Source organism: Uranotaenia lowii, chromosome 1, assembly GCF_029784155.1.
Source record: "Uranotaenia lowii strain MFRU-FL chromosome 1, ASM2978415v1, whole genome shotgun sequence".
Taxonomy (NCBI): Eukaryota; Metazoa; Arthropoda; class Insecta; order Diptera; family Culicidae; genus Uranotaenia; species Uranotaenia lowii.
In genome coordinates this window covers 109,208,506-109,223,678 of record NC_073691.1, presented here as the reverse complement: position 1 = coordinate 109,223,678, position 15,173 = coordinate 109,208,506, and the positions used below count along the sequence as shown (strand labels likewise).

The window sequence follows — 15,173 nt, the reverse complement described above, 5'->3', positions numbered from 1 at the left end:
CGGAGTAAGCTATAAATAAGGAGGATTCAGGATGGAAAATGGTAAGTGTAAGTTAATAAATACTGAATATTTAAGTGAATTCAAGATTTTCTAAAACGCTTGTATAGTTACAGGACCTTGGCCGACGGATAGATTTCCAAGTCTCTCGAACATGGAGAAAGCTGCGCAAAGTAACACCTCCCCAAATCCCGCGGTCGTATTTTTTCGGCCCAATCTTCAACGGCAATCACCAGTCGGACCAGCCAGCAGCTGGAGTGGCTTTCGGAAGTTTATTGACCGGCCCACGGAGAATGCGAAACTTTGTCAACGATATCAAGGACCCTACTCGGTTATAGTGAACCAGTGTTTTATGTGTTTGTGAATAAAAAAGAATTTAAGAACTAAAATTGTATCTTTTTATTATTCAAACTCCTAATAAAAACAACAGGGTAAAAATCTTCCAATTGGAATAAATGGAAAATGGTTTAATGAATTAATGCTTTTAAATCTATATCTAAATTACCTTTGAGCAAAGATAATAACTTTAAATCAAATGAAACTGGTTTTTATATCAAAGCATTAATATTTTGAATCTAAGATTTTTCAAAAGAAAAAATCTTTGAAACAGAGGAAAATGCATTTGAACCAAAGGATTTTTTATTTATACCAAAACCAAAGGAAAAAATCCTTTGTTTTTGCGGCACTTTCCTTTGAAATAAAAAAATCTTTGGTATAAGAACACACCCGAAGTTGTACACGTCCTGATAATAACTTGTCGCCACACGCTAGAAATTATTAAACCATTTACGTTTCAAAAATAACCATTTTTGACCTTTTCCCGGGAAATGCCATTTTATGAGTTCTCCATGAGAAGTCATAAAATGACTTCTAGGGGAGAAGTTCGAATATGGTTATTTTTCAACCGAATGGGATTCAGGAGGAGAAGTTGAAAAATGGTTGTTTTTAAAACATAATGCAATTGAGGGAATGTTAACGAAGAAATAGAACAAATTGGAATGTTTTCGAAGAAAAAATAAAATTTAAAATTGTTTGTGTTTTTCACACCTTTTTATTTCTTTATTAATTTTTTAGGTGTTATGTTTGCTTGTTGATATTAAGTCACATAACTGGAAAAAATGTTTGTTTCAGAAGAAGAGTAAAAATACTAGGGTGGGCAATTCCGTTGCCAATGAGATCTTACAGCTGGCTCAGCGTAATCGAACCACAATTCAAAGGGTTCCAGGACATATCGAGCTTCCGGGGAACGATTATGCGGACCAGTTGTCGCGAGACGCTCTGGGGACGGATTTCATTCTTGAGAATAACATTTTCGTCAACGATGCTATTAGTTATTTCGAGGACGACTGGCTGACAAGGGAGTTTTTCCAAAAACGGCATTTCGTCAGGCTGAAAAAATGAAATAATTACATAAAAGAAAAACAAGAAACTGTTTGCAAAAATAAGTTACCGGTTCCTTTTTTCTGCTTTGTGTTAATGCATCTGGGAGGTTCCGGATGAAGCAACTGTAGCACAGACTCTTATGTTGAACGCAATTCCACTCCGGTGGGTGGAGTTTTTTGGACTGTCTACCCATCTCAGCTTCAACCGAATGTTATGGAGAATGGTCGGGAGGGCCAGTTTTTGAATCACTATATGTGCGCTCGTTCCGGAAGTAAGTTATAGCCCCGCTTTAGGTGCTGGAACTGGAACCGGACTGCCACAGATTCGTCCAATTGGTGCACTGCAATTAATTTTTGTTGTTGATTGATTTAGTTTTTAATTGGGAATTCATAATGATAAAATAATTACCTTAAGAATCTCTCCAGCCTTGTGCGAACAAATTAAATCCGAAACACTTTCGGTTCACTCCACGGTAGCTTCCAATATGGCGTAGAAAAAACGTAAAATTTTTCATCCATTTTGTGGTTTATACACCAGAACTTGATAAATGGTTGAATTTTGACATAGAAAAATTCTTGAAAAATAACCATATTCATAGTTTTGGAGCAAACACCATAAAATGGTTATTCTGTAACCATAATTGGTTAAATGAAAACGAGCGTGCAGTGAGTGTCGCCAGTAAATGTCGCCAGCGCTCATTGACGATAACTCCGGTTTGGGGATTCAGCGACAATATTAGAGAGCACTTTAAACCAGAGGACTGAACCAGCTGTCAAATCGCATACAAACGCACCGTACCAAATTTTTGGTACCAGAACGTCAGTGTGGTTCCCGAAATTAAACACTTCACCCCATACAGATTCGAAATAGGGTAACATTTTGGTTGCCAAACGCATCTGTTGTTGTCATACTGCAGATTTAGAATCAATTTTAACAAGGGTTATGCTGAAAACTCTGCATTTTGTGCCCAACCATAATTTATTAATGTTACCAAAGATCCCTTTGATTGACATTCCCGAGCCGCGGATATCATTTTAAGGATTATTAAAAAATTGCCTCTGGAGTGCCTCTGGTTGAAATTTTTGCAATGAGGACGCCATGTTGCTCCTATACGTTTTTCACTCGTTTCATTTTTCTTCCTCCTGCAGGTTTCTTGACTGAAAACTTGGTACGAGAATTTTTGTTTTCTTCAGCCCCTTGCTTTAAACACCCCGGAACGAGGGGTACAAGTGAAAAATTCAATTATCGAGAAATGTTGATCTTTTCTGTCAGTAGATGGTGTTTTGGTTTGTTAAAAGATTGTCCGTTGGCATTTATATGAAAAATTTTGAGACCTAGGTATCTTTGAATATATTATTTTTGGACGAACTCTATATGCCCGAATAGAAAAACATTATGAAAAAACCATGAATTTTATTTTCACTTTACCGAGGATTTCATGGTTGAGACCATGAATATTACGGTACATGAAACCATGATTTTACTGTTGAACTCATTGTTTTCGACCATGGTATTCATGGTTTTGGCCAAAATTACCATGAAAAAAGGGGGTTGTTAAGCAACTTAACAATGAAAAAATCAACTTTTTCCCATACATTTCAGAACACAAAACTATATAATTTATGGTTATTACTGTCGTAATCTGAGGGTTGGCCGTCTTCTTGAGGTCGCTTACTCCGGTTTCCTTACAGGGATGTTTACTTCCCAAAATTCGATTTAAGAATGACCCGTTTAGCACAGGTGCCGTTCTATTTATAGGAAAAAGTTATCGCGCAACAATGAACGCAATGAACATTATTTCCAATCGAAGTAGCCAGATTTTCTCTGATTCCACATGTTGTTCACTTGTCCATCAATAATTAGTACGTGTTGAGAAATTCTAAAGGATTAAATTAAACGTTCTTTTCTTTTAACATAAATTATTTTATTTTATATTTTCCATTATCGCATATCTATCCTACAATACTTCCCTTCTGTACTCTCCCAAGTATCGTGTCGTCAAATTAAAATGATTCATAAATTTAAATTCTCTTTCATATATTTAAATCATTTTTTTTGCGAATGTATTGAAATTTTATCAGATTGCTTCAATAGTGATTCAATAGTTTTTTTTTTCGCTTCTCAATCGCAGATTTTTTCGACTTTCAATCGTCTTCCTTACCATCGGAAACATGAATGATCTATTCACAAATGATTTTTTTTTATAGTTTCGACCATTTAGTTTTTCAGAACTATGATTCTAGTCTTCTGTTTTCTCATACGAGACACAGATAACCAATCTCTTGGTTAGTCTTAGTTTCTAATCTTTACATTCGAATTTAACTTTCTGTCTTCCGACTTCTCAACTTGGCACAAATCTGCCTTTTTGATCGTAATAATTTCTATTTCATGTAAGAGTTCAACATTCTCCATTACAATTCTATGTTGATCTTCTGTCTTCTCATCGGAGATGGAAATGAGCCTTCCTGCTCCTCATATTTTCGATTCCTTGTTAAAGTTTCTGTCTAATCCATCAGAACTCTATCTTGATCTTCCGCCTTCTCATCGGAGACACAATTGAGTCTTTTTTTTTTATCTTAATACTTACAATTCCATTTAAGAGTTTCTGCCTTCTCTATCACACACGCTAGAAATTATTAAACCATTTATCATTCAAAAATAACCATTTTTGACCTTTTCCCGGGAAATGTCATTTTATGAGTTCTCCATGAGAAGTCATAAAATGACTTCTACGGGAGAACTTCGAATATGGTTATTTTTCAACCGAACGGGGTTTTGGAGGAGAAGTTAAAAAATGGTTATTTTTCACCCGTTCTTTTCAGGGCAGTTTTTAGCATTTTTTTAAGTTATCGACATACTTAGGAAAAATACGGTTTTTCGTATTAGTTTCTTTATTTCTTGTGAGTAATAAATGCCATTTCAATAACAAGATATTTTTATCGAAGTAAATAAAAAAAAATCTGAATTTTTAAGCAGGAACAGAAAATTTCAGGCTAGGAACAGCAACAAATAGCCTTAACACCCGTGGTAACAGAAGTTCCCCCGTGGCGGAAGTGGTGATCTCGTGTACCTTGGTGACATTCTGTAAAGCCGTGTAGCTCTAGCGGATAGGCTATTCCAATCTGCTGTTATTCAAGGAGGTTCCGGCAGGTGATGGTTTTTGCTAAAGTGATGGCCCATTTAAGCTCCTTCCGGATAGTAAAAAAAGTTCGTATGACAAAAACTTTTCTTCCACCTGCTGCTGTTGGAGAAATGATCGAAGGATGAGTGCTGTTGGATTGCCCTAACGGAGGCGGCCTAGTTGGAGCGTTTTGATTGTGTCATTCCAGAAGACAATCATTAGTTTTTTTAGGTTGAAATTATCTGGCGCTACTGACGTGTTCTGAAATACAAAAAAAAAATCATGTAGTAACCAACCTTGTTAATCCTGTGGAAGGGCTATCACCTTTGCAAAAATAATGGGAATAGTTATCATCGGAAGTATCCTCCAGTCCTCGATTTCGTGAGGAACTTAAAATCTTTCACAATGAACGAGAAATATGATTTTTTTTTCTTCCGTCTGCTGCTGCTGTGGCCAGGTAACTTTAGTGAGCCCTCGCAATCTGGTTGTTTCGATGCTATCAGTTTTTTAATTGGACCTGAAGCGATGTCCATTCGGTGACCTGAAATTGTTTTTTTGTTGATTATAAAGATTATTGTTATGACAAAAACTTACAGCACATCACTTACTTTTCATGATCTCCTACGGATGCAATAAAATAAACTTGATAACTTAATTGAGTCCGGGAAAAATAGATTTCTAAAATGCGTTCGGCTGCACCATTGGACGCTTTCAAAATGGCGATGAAAAGACGTCAAATTATTCAACCATTTTATGGTTAATACTCGAGAACTTCCAAAATGGTTGAAATTTATCTTGGAAAAAATCATAAAAAACAACCATATTGGTAGTTTTGAGGCAAATGTCATAAAATGGTTATTTTTGAACCAAATATGGTTATATAAATATGAGCGTGCAACTCTTTCTTGATCTTCCGCCTTCTCATCGGAGACACAATTGAGTCTTTTTCTGCTCTTAATACTTTCAATTCAATTTAAGAGTTTCTGCCTTCTCTATCAGAACTCTATTGCAGTCTTCCGCCTTACTATCGGAGACATAAACATGGTTTTTTATGATTCATCAAAGAGTTTCTGCCTTTTCCATCAGAAATCTATCTTGGTCTTCCGCCTTCTCATCGGAGACACAAATGAGCCTCTTTCTTCCCAGAGTTTCTGCCTTTTCCATCAGAACTCACATACTCATAACTTCGTCTTTTCTACCGAAGTTATTCTTACAAGTATCGACAAAATAATTTCGTCTTTACTTTATGCAACTCGCTTTTAGTGGTTTTCACTCTAACTGAAAAGTTCAATACATAACCCTAGAAAAGATTTAAACTCTTTGTTTTTTATTCAAGTTGAGATTTCTTCCCAAAAAAACTTTATTTAAGTCTTCTAGTAAGAAACCTAATGGACGTAGATCCGTAGCTGCTGCCGACTGCGCCATTGTCGTAATCTGAGGGTTGGCCGTCTTCTTGAGGTCGCTTACTCCGGTTTCCTTACAGGGATGTTTACTTCCCAAAATTCGATTTAAGAATCACCCGTTTAGCACAGGTGCCGTTCTATTTATAGGAAAAAGTTATCGCGCAACAATGAACGCAATGAACATTATTTCCAATCGAAGTAGCCAGATTTTCTCTGATTCCACATGTTGTTCACTTGTCCATCAATAATTAGTACGTGTTGAGAAATTCTAAAGGATTAAATTAAACGTTCTTTTCTTTTAACATAAATTATTTTATTTTATATTTTCCATTATCGCATATCTATCCTACAATTACAGCTTCCAGTTTTCCTCAAGGGAACGATGAAATTCATTGTTTTTTCATTGAATTACATTGAATGTTCATTGTTGCAAGGAAGATGAAATTCTATGTAAATTCGTGATCTCAAAATAAAATGTCCGTGTTTATTTCTCATTAAAATTTATTTTTCTATCAACATTTTATTATTATTGAAAAACACTCATTTTAGAATCACTTGATGACTTTATTGGGATTCTGCCTAGGTCCGTTTCGCACCAGCTTGGTTGGTCTTAGATTCTACGGGACACCGGCTTTCCAATTTGTGGTGGCATTTTGTCGCTAGAAATGATAAATGAAAAGATTAATAATGGTTTTTTTTCTTTTAAGCTCCGATAGAACTTACCTTTGCGCTCATCTTTATGAATATTTTTCACTAAAAGCTTCCTAATTTTTTTTTCTGCCGATCGGAATTGTTTTGGGAATAAAAACAAAGTGCCTCGATCCGCCTCGACTGTCAGAACTTTCTCCTACACGATAAAATGTAAGTGCATAAATTTTTGAAATTTTTAAGCTGGGACGATGTCATTACGATGAATAACATGGTCACACTCAAAATCACTGGAAAATGAATGTAATACCATGGTTTTGGCTAATCGGGTGGTCAACAATCCTTTAGATGTATGTTGTGCAAAATTCAACGAAATTGCTAGTGAATTTGATTTTACTTTATCGAAAATCGAATCTGTGTTTAAATCTAGGATAAGTTAGTTTAATCTCTGTAAATAATTTGAAGCACCTGCAAAGATTGTTAAATAAATAAAGATTTTTAAGGCGAAAGTAATGCCGTTTACGTACAAGAATAAAAAAGTGGTCCTAAATGTGAGCCTTGTGGAACACCTGAAGTGACTTCGTTCCATTAAATTTTACTATTTGTTGTCTGTTTGTTAAATATGATTCAAGCCATTTCAGAAGTCCCAAACGAACTCCAATTATTAGCTTATTAAGAAGCATCGGTATATCTATACGATCAAATGTTTTGCTAAAGTCTGTATACAATGCCTCAACGTGATTTTCATTATCCATTGCATTTAATGAATAATCTAAGAATATTATGTTGGATTATGGTCGATGCCACAGAATGAATCAAAATGTATTTGCAAACAGAAATTGTGCAACTTTTATTGAAGGGTTGCTAAATTTTAAAACCCATTATTTCTCCCACCCTCACATGTTTCAAAAACAACTAACGTGCATGCTTCAGTCTTCAGCGTCACCGGTATCCTTTTGGCTGGCTTTGGGCGGCTCCCTGGCTGTTCGGCTTTCGCTTGGGGCTTGCACCTCACCTTACTGTGCACCGATCTCCAACGATGCGGGGGCGGCTGCCCTTTTGCCGACACACCTGCTATCGATCCGGACCACCACTTCGACTCGCATGCGCTGTCTGTTTTCAAGCGCCTACCGTCGATTCTGCTACTTGCAGGCGCATCCCACTTTTGATATCCGGAGCACAATGGCACCAGAATTTGATGTCGCTTCCGCTGGAACACGTGCGAAGTGGCTCGCTACTCGGCCATCTTTCGCGTCGATTTCACCTTCAATCCTGCTCAAAACCTGAGGCCTGTGCTGCTTCGCTCTTCGATGAATCCGTCCACTCCGTGGACTTCCGCTTGGCCACTGGTCGTTTGTCATCTGCTGGCCAAATAAGTGAAAGAGTGCCTCGACGATAATTGCACCACTCGTTGACTCGCACGCGGTGGGTACCGCGGGACAAAATGCTCGGTTTACTGTCTAGATGAGGAATGAAATGCTGATCGCTCGTTCGCTGGATAGCACCAGTGATAATGCTGGTAATATGGTGCCACAAGAAGTGCTGTGCTGGCGTAACCCGGACAGAATTGTCACTCAGAGGTTAAAAGGCTGGTCGACGGTAAAAGAGACTCGTCGCAGACGAAAAGAAAACTTGTCGTAGACGAGAAGAAGCATAAAGAAGAAGGGGGGGGGGAAGAAGAAGGGGCCCTGTTGAAGGGAAAAAGTGTCGGTAAATCGTGACGATTTTAAATGGTTTGTACCTACGATTTCCGACCCCTTCGTATGTGTTTTCTGTTTTGGCTGTCAACCTTCTGTGCTCGCGTGGCCGGCTTTTGTATTGGCCAATCGGTATGGCAAACCTGCGAACATGTGCGCCGTTTGGTTAAAGGCCATTCGTTAATGACTCAGCTTTTCGCTTACCTTTCTCCTTCGCTTCGATCGGAAGTTGAACGGAATGGTAGAAATTCTTTCCGGGCTTTCTTCGACCACGGATCAAACCTTTCGCCTCTTGTGAGAACACAAAAGCAATTTTTCCGGCTCGGAATGGCTTGTTCCGCAGGCCAATCGGTGGAGCGTCTAGAATTGGCACGCTATTAGTGACACTGCCTTAATTCGCAGAAGAATCAATCTGCTTACCTGTCGGTTCCTGCTCCCGCTGCACGGGAATCCTTTTTGCTCTTTGGCCGACAGCGTTGTTCCGACCGATTGCTCGCACACGACACTAATGCCTTCTTTCTGGCTTTATTCCGGAAACGCGAATGGCAAGGCGATGCTGCCAACTTTTCAAGCTTCTTTCGTTTGTTTTGGTTTTCAACTTACACGCCTGTGGTGAATTAATTCCTAGCACGTATTTCTCGCGATTTTCACTCAAAGTTGTTTCTTGTTTGACCTAGTTTTTGTTTCAGTGTTCTTCCTCTAAGCACTCAGAGAAATGTTTATTGCATTTGCGCTTTTGGTTTATCTGTGAGGGGAATGGGTAAAGTAAAATGTTTGCCAAATAAGCTCTTATCGTATCGTCAAATTAGAAAGAATAATTAATTGTAACACGAATTCAAGTAAATTTGTTGAAAATGATCGACCTTTGAAAAATCCTTGTTGTTTGGCTGTTATTCGGTTTTTTATTTGAAGGAAAAACTTTTCATTGATCATAAATAGCCTTAAGTAAGGATAGTTCTAAGCGTAGTTTAAGTAACCAGTCTGTATGATATTGAGTCATCGAAGACCGTGAACAATAAATTACTAACTGAAATCTTTCTTTTCAGATGCAGATGCAGATGCTTTTACTCCTATCCTATATAAAAGCGTATATCATCATAGCTACAGCATTGAATACTGACAAACAAGATAGTCCATTAATATTCACCTTTGAGAAGCCGTAAGTTATACATATATTACTTTTAGTTTGAAACGATAAGTTATTTCAGAAGAAAAATCGTCAGAATCCCTCGAATAAATCGAAGATACTGACATGATTTCCAATTCAAACTAAAACTTATGTTTGTACAGAACCGTTCATAGTTCTTTAGAAAAGAGTCACTTCAACTTTAAATTTCCATAACATTTTACTCTGACAATTTTTTATTGTTTAAATTTACTTCAAGTTCAGCTATTGAAATATTATCTCACGAAATTCCCAAATATTTGTGACCTGAGATATAGCAATTCAACAAATATCGGACTTTTTCTACTTTTACCATTCAATGTGCAAGTGCAATATCTTAGAAATAACACATAACACCACGATATTATCGAAATATTGCGGTATGATTTTTAAAATTTAAAATATTATGTGTGAAGTTTTTGTAAATTTCTATAGGTTGAATAAAAACTTACGATAGGTACATTATTTTAGGCTTAAACCTTAAGAACACGATCTCTATAGAATTTTCGACGGTTTTTATAGGAACAAAAAATGAAATGGATAATTCATTCGAGTTTTAGAATTAGAATCTCATGAGTTTTTTTGTTGTTTTTGATTAAAAATTGACATGGACATTGTTGAATAGAAAATATTAATTTCTTATACAAAAATTCGTCCAAAACTTAAAAGAAATAGCATTTTTTCAGCCCAAGCCCAAGCCCAATACAGATAGAATTGAAGCTATCACCCCTAATCTTCTCTAATCTTTTATCCATCTATAATCTTTTAATTCTTAAATATTCTTTCTCAAAGAATATAAAATTTCACCCATATAGCCGATAAAATAATTTCATAAAATAAATTTACGGTGATTAACTTTTCATTTAAAAAATTACCATATCTTTGAAAATACGGCATTATGAAGCTCACATCATTTTACGACGACTGATATATTGGAATAAACATTTTTCTTATACTTTTTAATGTCAAAAATCGTAAAAAAGTAAGAATCTGAGGAACAAATCTCTCAAGGGATCAAGTCTTACTTTTTAGTTTAACGCTTAACGTACCGGAGGAGGTGAAATGACAAATGAACTTCAAATGACTATAACTCCTATAATAATTGTTTTTTTTTCGCAAATTTTTCAACATGACTATTTTTGTTTTCAAAATGCACGAAAATTTTCATCAGAATTTTTTTAAAGCTTGTAGATTTCGAAAAAATTATGTGGTATTTATATCTATTTAGACCGCCGGGGGTCAAAAGACCCCTTACTTTTTTCCGCTAAAACTCTCTTGTTTCTCAGCAGATTTATACAAAATTTATAGTTTTGGAAAGCTTGTAACGTGACTCGAATATGATTCTCAGGCAATATTCAGCTACAATGATTTATTTTAAAAGCTTCCCAAAAGTATGAAATTTTGTAAAAATCGGTTGAGAAACGTGAGATTTTTAGCCGAAAAAGTGGTAGGGGTCATTTGACCCCCGACGGTATGTATATACAAAGTGCCGATATTGTTGCTTTGGAAAGCTCACTACAATTTTCGTTTAATTTCAGAACAAGGTCTGGTCATGCTAGAACCGTAGAAAGATTGATTGCTGGTCATATGTTCTCGAACTATAAAGATGTCAAAAGTACAGGATTTGATCTTAAAAATAGTAAAAGGAGCCGGATAACAAGCAGAGACAAACCCCTAAACAATAACAGTATCGATAATGATGTGGTCCTGCTAACGGCAAGTGCTGGTGGCGGCGATAAGAAGCAAGTTTCTTCCAATAGTAGCAAAAAGGATGAGAGCAAGAAGACATTATCTGATCAAGTAGCTGAGGGCAAGTATGGTTTGATTCACACGGAACTGTTTCAAACTAAACCTGTAAGACCCGGGGTGTTGAGCTATAAATCGAACTCTGAAGTCCCGAATGATAACTCTAAAAACTATGGCGGATTGAATGACAAAGATATATGGATATCGGAAGCACATCTTTTGGTGTTAAAAGGCGGCTCTGTGAATGAAAACGATAACAAGCCAGCGTGGAAAGCAATTGACGATTATGAGGCTCCAACGAGACAGGTTAAAATTCCACCCAATCCGAAAGTCCCACCTCCATTCCCAGTTCAGCTAACAGACAACGGACCGCTTCAATTCATTGGAAACAATCAACTGTCGGTTTACAATCCATTTACTAATCAATCAGTATTCCTATTTTCGAGTGATAGAATTCCAGATATCCAATCTGTTGATTTAAATCCGAAAAATAATTCTGGCAATGGATACCAGTACCCACCACCTGTTTCCTTACCAATCAATGCACCAAATCAGACGTTTTCAAATCCTTTTCTCAATTTACCTCCACTTCCCCCTCTTGAACCAGGATCAGGATCTTTTGACGAACAAAACAATACAGATATTGACAACGACGATCCATCACTTTTCTATCCACCTCCTTACAGTTTCGAGTATAAAAGTAACTATACAAATGTTGTGGCTCCCGGCCCTTTGGTACCGGGTATTGTTCTTCCGCCTCCACCTAATTTCTTTAGCCTATTAGAACCAGAAACTAAACCTATTAAAACTCCATTAGATGTCTTGTACAGAATCAACGATATGAAGTTACGAGAAAGACTAAAAATTAACACAACCACGATTAGAACAAATAACAATATTATGATGAAGAATACCACGCAAGTCTCCACAATTAAACCTTCCGTAAAACAGCCTCTCAAAATCGAAACACCCAATTATTACATCGAAATTGAAAAGGCCCAGGTGCAAGGTTTAAGCCCGCCAAAACCGAACGATACCACAATATTGAAAACAGTTAACGCCCCAGTAAAGAAACAGCCAACAGTTGTTTCCGCTATTCAACCAACTAAAAAACCTCTTAAAAACAAAACGAATGCTCCTCCAAGAACTCAGTTGCACAAAATTATTGATACTACAGTTCCACCTCTCATAACGTTTAATCAACAAAACTTGAACCACGGAAATCCTATCTACTTTGAATACTTTGATGCACGAACACCAGTAGTGAATTCTTACGATAACATTGTTCTGACTACTTCAGCCCCTACTCTAACAACCACCTCTGTTAACCTGCTTAACAATCACTACAGAACTAGTACCTTTAAACCACCTTTCCTAGAAAATTCTGGAAACAAGAAACCGTCGAAAACTTATCTACCAAGTAAGAATAAAGATTTCTTGTACACTCCACAAGATATAGAAAATTTGCGCCTGCAAACAATGCGGGAATTTAGTAGAGAAATTGAAACAATTCGACAAACATTAAGGTTGTATAAAAACTCTGTTCCTCTGATAAGTAATTATCGAACACCCAAAAGAAGACCGATACACATCGAATTTGACCGACAGCCCTTGGTACCGAGAGTTCCCACTTACACGACCACCGTTGCGGCACATGTCCCACCACACGTTCCTTACAATGCGCCCCAGATTCTACCAGAAGTAGCCATGAGAACAACCACGGCAAGCATAAGCGATTTTCAACGAGGAGTCAACTCATATGCTGTCTCTAATAGTCAATTTTCGAATAGCAATCCTCAGATATACGATAAGCACGCCGCATACAGTGTAAATAATTATAGAGATGATACTGTAAACGTAGGAATTACTAGCTTGAAACCTCAATTAGACTATCCATCTTTTACAACCGTTAGACCAATTTACTATAATCATCCGTCTTCTTGGTATGCCATCGAGAACTTTGGTGCACATCAAATACCGAAACCGCTTATCTACAACAACGGCGCGAGTGGATACAATCAGAGAGTTTACTTACCAGACAAGTTAAACTACCAACCAAATGTACCAGCAAACTCCATGAAGACAAAACAACAAACAAGTCAACAGTATGAAATGAAAAATCAAATGCAGCATCCAAACGGAGCGAAGCAGCAACTGCAACAAAATGTTAACGAACCTTATCTGGAGAAAGATATTTTAATTAACTATAAGAATCCGTTACCTGTTATTGACCCAGATAGCGAATATTTGCCATACAATGGGAAAAAATCACATCAAGTTATTCAATACCAATTGCCCAGGAACAAAGCTCGGGTTTATTTCATAGCCCCGCAAAATACGAAAGGTATTTGAAAAAAAAACATATAGGAAACTGACGAATTAGGTCTCATCAGAAGATTTTTATCGAATGCAATATTTTTTTAAATGAAATTATAATATCTTTTGACAGTTTATTTTTTCCAAAATGTGTATTACTTGTATTACTTTCAAAGAACAATATCCTTGACAATTTGAACACCAAATCATAATAAGGTTAAGTATTAAGCGTTGAGCCCTGCTCGTCTGGTGCCGACCGGATTCATAGCGAACACCTGTTTCGCAAGACAGTCGTCCGGCATTCTTGTCCTGCCCATCGTATCTGTTCAGCCTTCACAATCTTTTGGATACTACATAAGTTCGCCGTACAGTCGAACAGGCTCGTGGTTCATCCTTCGCCTACACACTGCGAATACTCCGAGTGGACGTATGTCACGACTGTACGTCGACACGTCTCATCTCAGCGTAAAATCATCTGCAGACTTATGACATGTCGAAATGCTGATATGTCATACAAATAATGTTCGAAAACAAATTAGGATAATAAAAATAATAATCATAGAAAGATAAAATATCAAAATCGAAAGTCATGTATTAAAAGTTAAGCGCCATTGTTGAGCCAAGAATTCCTTCTTATTCAGTTCTCTGAAATATAAAATTCACTTCGTGATCAAGTTAGGAACTTAGTCTTCTCCTAAGTAAGTTGCCAAAATATAACATTGGTGTACGAGCTAATTACAAAAAACCAGTGTTCGGCATCGCTAACTGAAAAAGTAGCGCCGCTAATTAAATCGCTAACTCATTCAAAGTTAGCGATCGCTAATTAAATATGCTAAATGTGAAATGTGAAAATTTTTATATTATTTAGACTTCATGTTGTGTGGATTTACAGTACATTTTTTTATATTATTTATTAACATGATATGCAGCTAGATCAGTCAACAGAACATTATCAATTGCCCAAGACAGTGATTTAATAGATGTCTACGTCAACACTTTGACACTTTACACCACAAAATTGAAATACAGTTAACCATAATTTCTAACACCAACAAAAAATGGTTGTATCACAATTTTTTTTTACTTAAATACTTTACAAACATTGGTCATATTGTTTATTAGGTCTGATTCCAAATCTTCAACGAGTTTTCACCATTTTCAAACCTTCAAGAGTATTGCCAAACGTGGACATTAATAGTCAAACTTAAAGGCAAAGCTATAATGAACCTTTGAAAACTTATTGGCCCTTATTCTGCGCCGCGCGTGACGTGATGATTGTCACCTCACCTCGGAGTCACCGTGAGATTTGTCACCTTATTCCCGAAGTCGTTGCGGGTAAAGTGACAGAGGTTCATCCTAGGTGAGTGACCGAATGAACACTTCTGTCAAAATGGAAGAATTTAGCTGGTGCTGTTTTGATTTTGCCCTCGGTTCGGATTTTCCGAATTATTTTTTTGTGTAACGGGTTAGAATGTCGGTTCGAAAATGGCCATCATCGGATTGTACGGTCACAGCAAGCTGCCTGAGGATGATAAATGGACGATTTGTGCGACGTAAGTGAAAATTTCGCTTATCAAAGCTGGGTTCGGATCTGGGTCATACTGCCGGAAAAACAAAAGCCGACGGCTGCTGCTCCAAAGAAACATTTCCAAAAGGTTTATCAGGTATGTAAAATAATTTGTGTTTTGTACCTGAAA

The 15,173-nt window shown here is 36.9% G+C and overlaps 1 protein-coding gene and 1 long non-coding RNA gene across 5 annotated transcripts in view; one reads left to right on the top strand and one right to left on the bottom strand.

The window, feature by feature from the left end:
- The window catches only part of LOC129738523 (uncharacterized), a 93,083-nt gene extending 79,458 nt beyond the window's left edge, over positions 1-13,625 (top strand). For all 3 annotated transcript variants that reach the window (XM_055729745.1, XM_055729743.1, XM_055729744.1), the window contains exons 3-4: positions 9,296-9,408; positions 10,953-13,625. In XM_055729745.1, the coding sequence (XP_055585720.1) occupies positions 9,296-9,408; positions 10,953-13,512 (2,673 nt within the window). In that variant the 3' untranslated portion in view covers positions 13,513-13,625. The remainder of the gene's footprint in view (positions 1-9,295; positions 9,409-10,952) is intronic.
- Positions 1,092-9,339, bottom strand: LOC129738524 (uncharacterized). Of its 2 annotated transcripts, XR_008735532.1 has the most exons (6): positions 8,670-9,339; positions 6,628-8,609; positions 4,826-6,563; positions 1,789-4,762; positions 1,448-1,720; positions 1,092-1,386 (listed from the first exon to the last, which is right to left on the bottom strand). It is a non-coding gene; the product is annotated as an uncharacterized LOC129738524 (long non-coding RNA). The 2 variants fall into 2 exon arrangements; XR_008735531.1 differs by having other exon boundaries at positions 6,628-9,339.
- Positions 13,626-15,173: the final 1,548 nt, after the last annotated feature.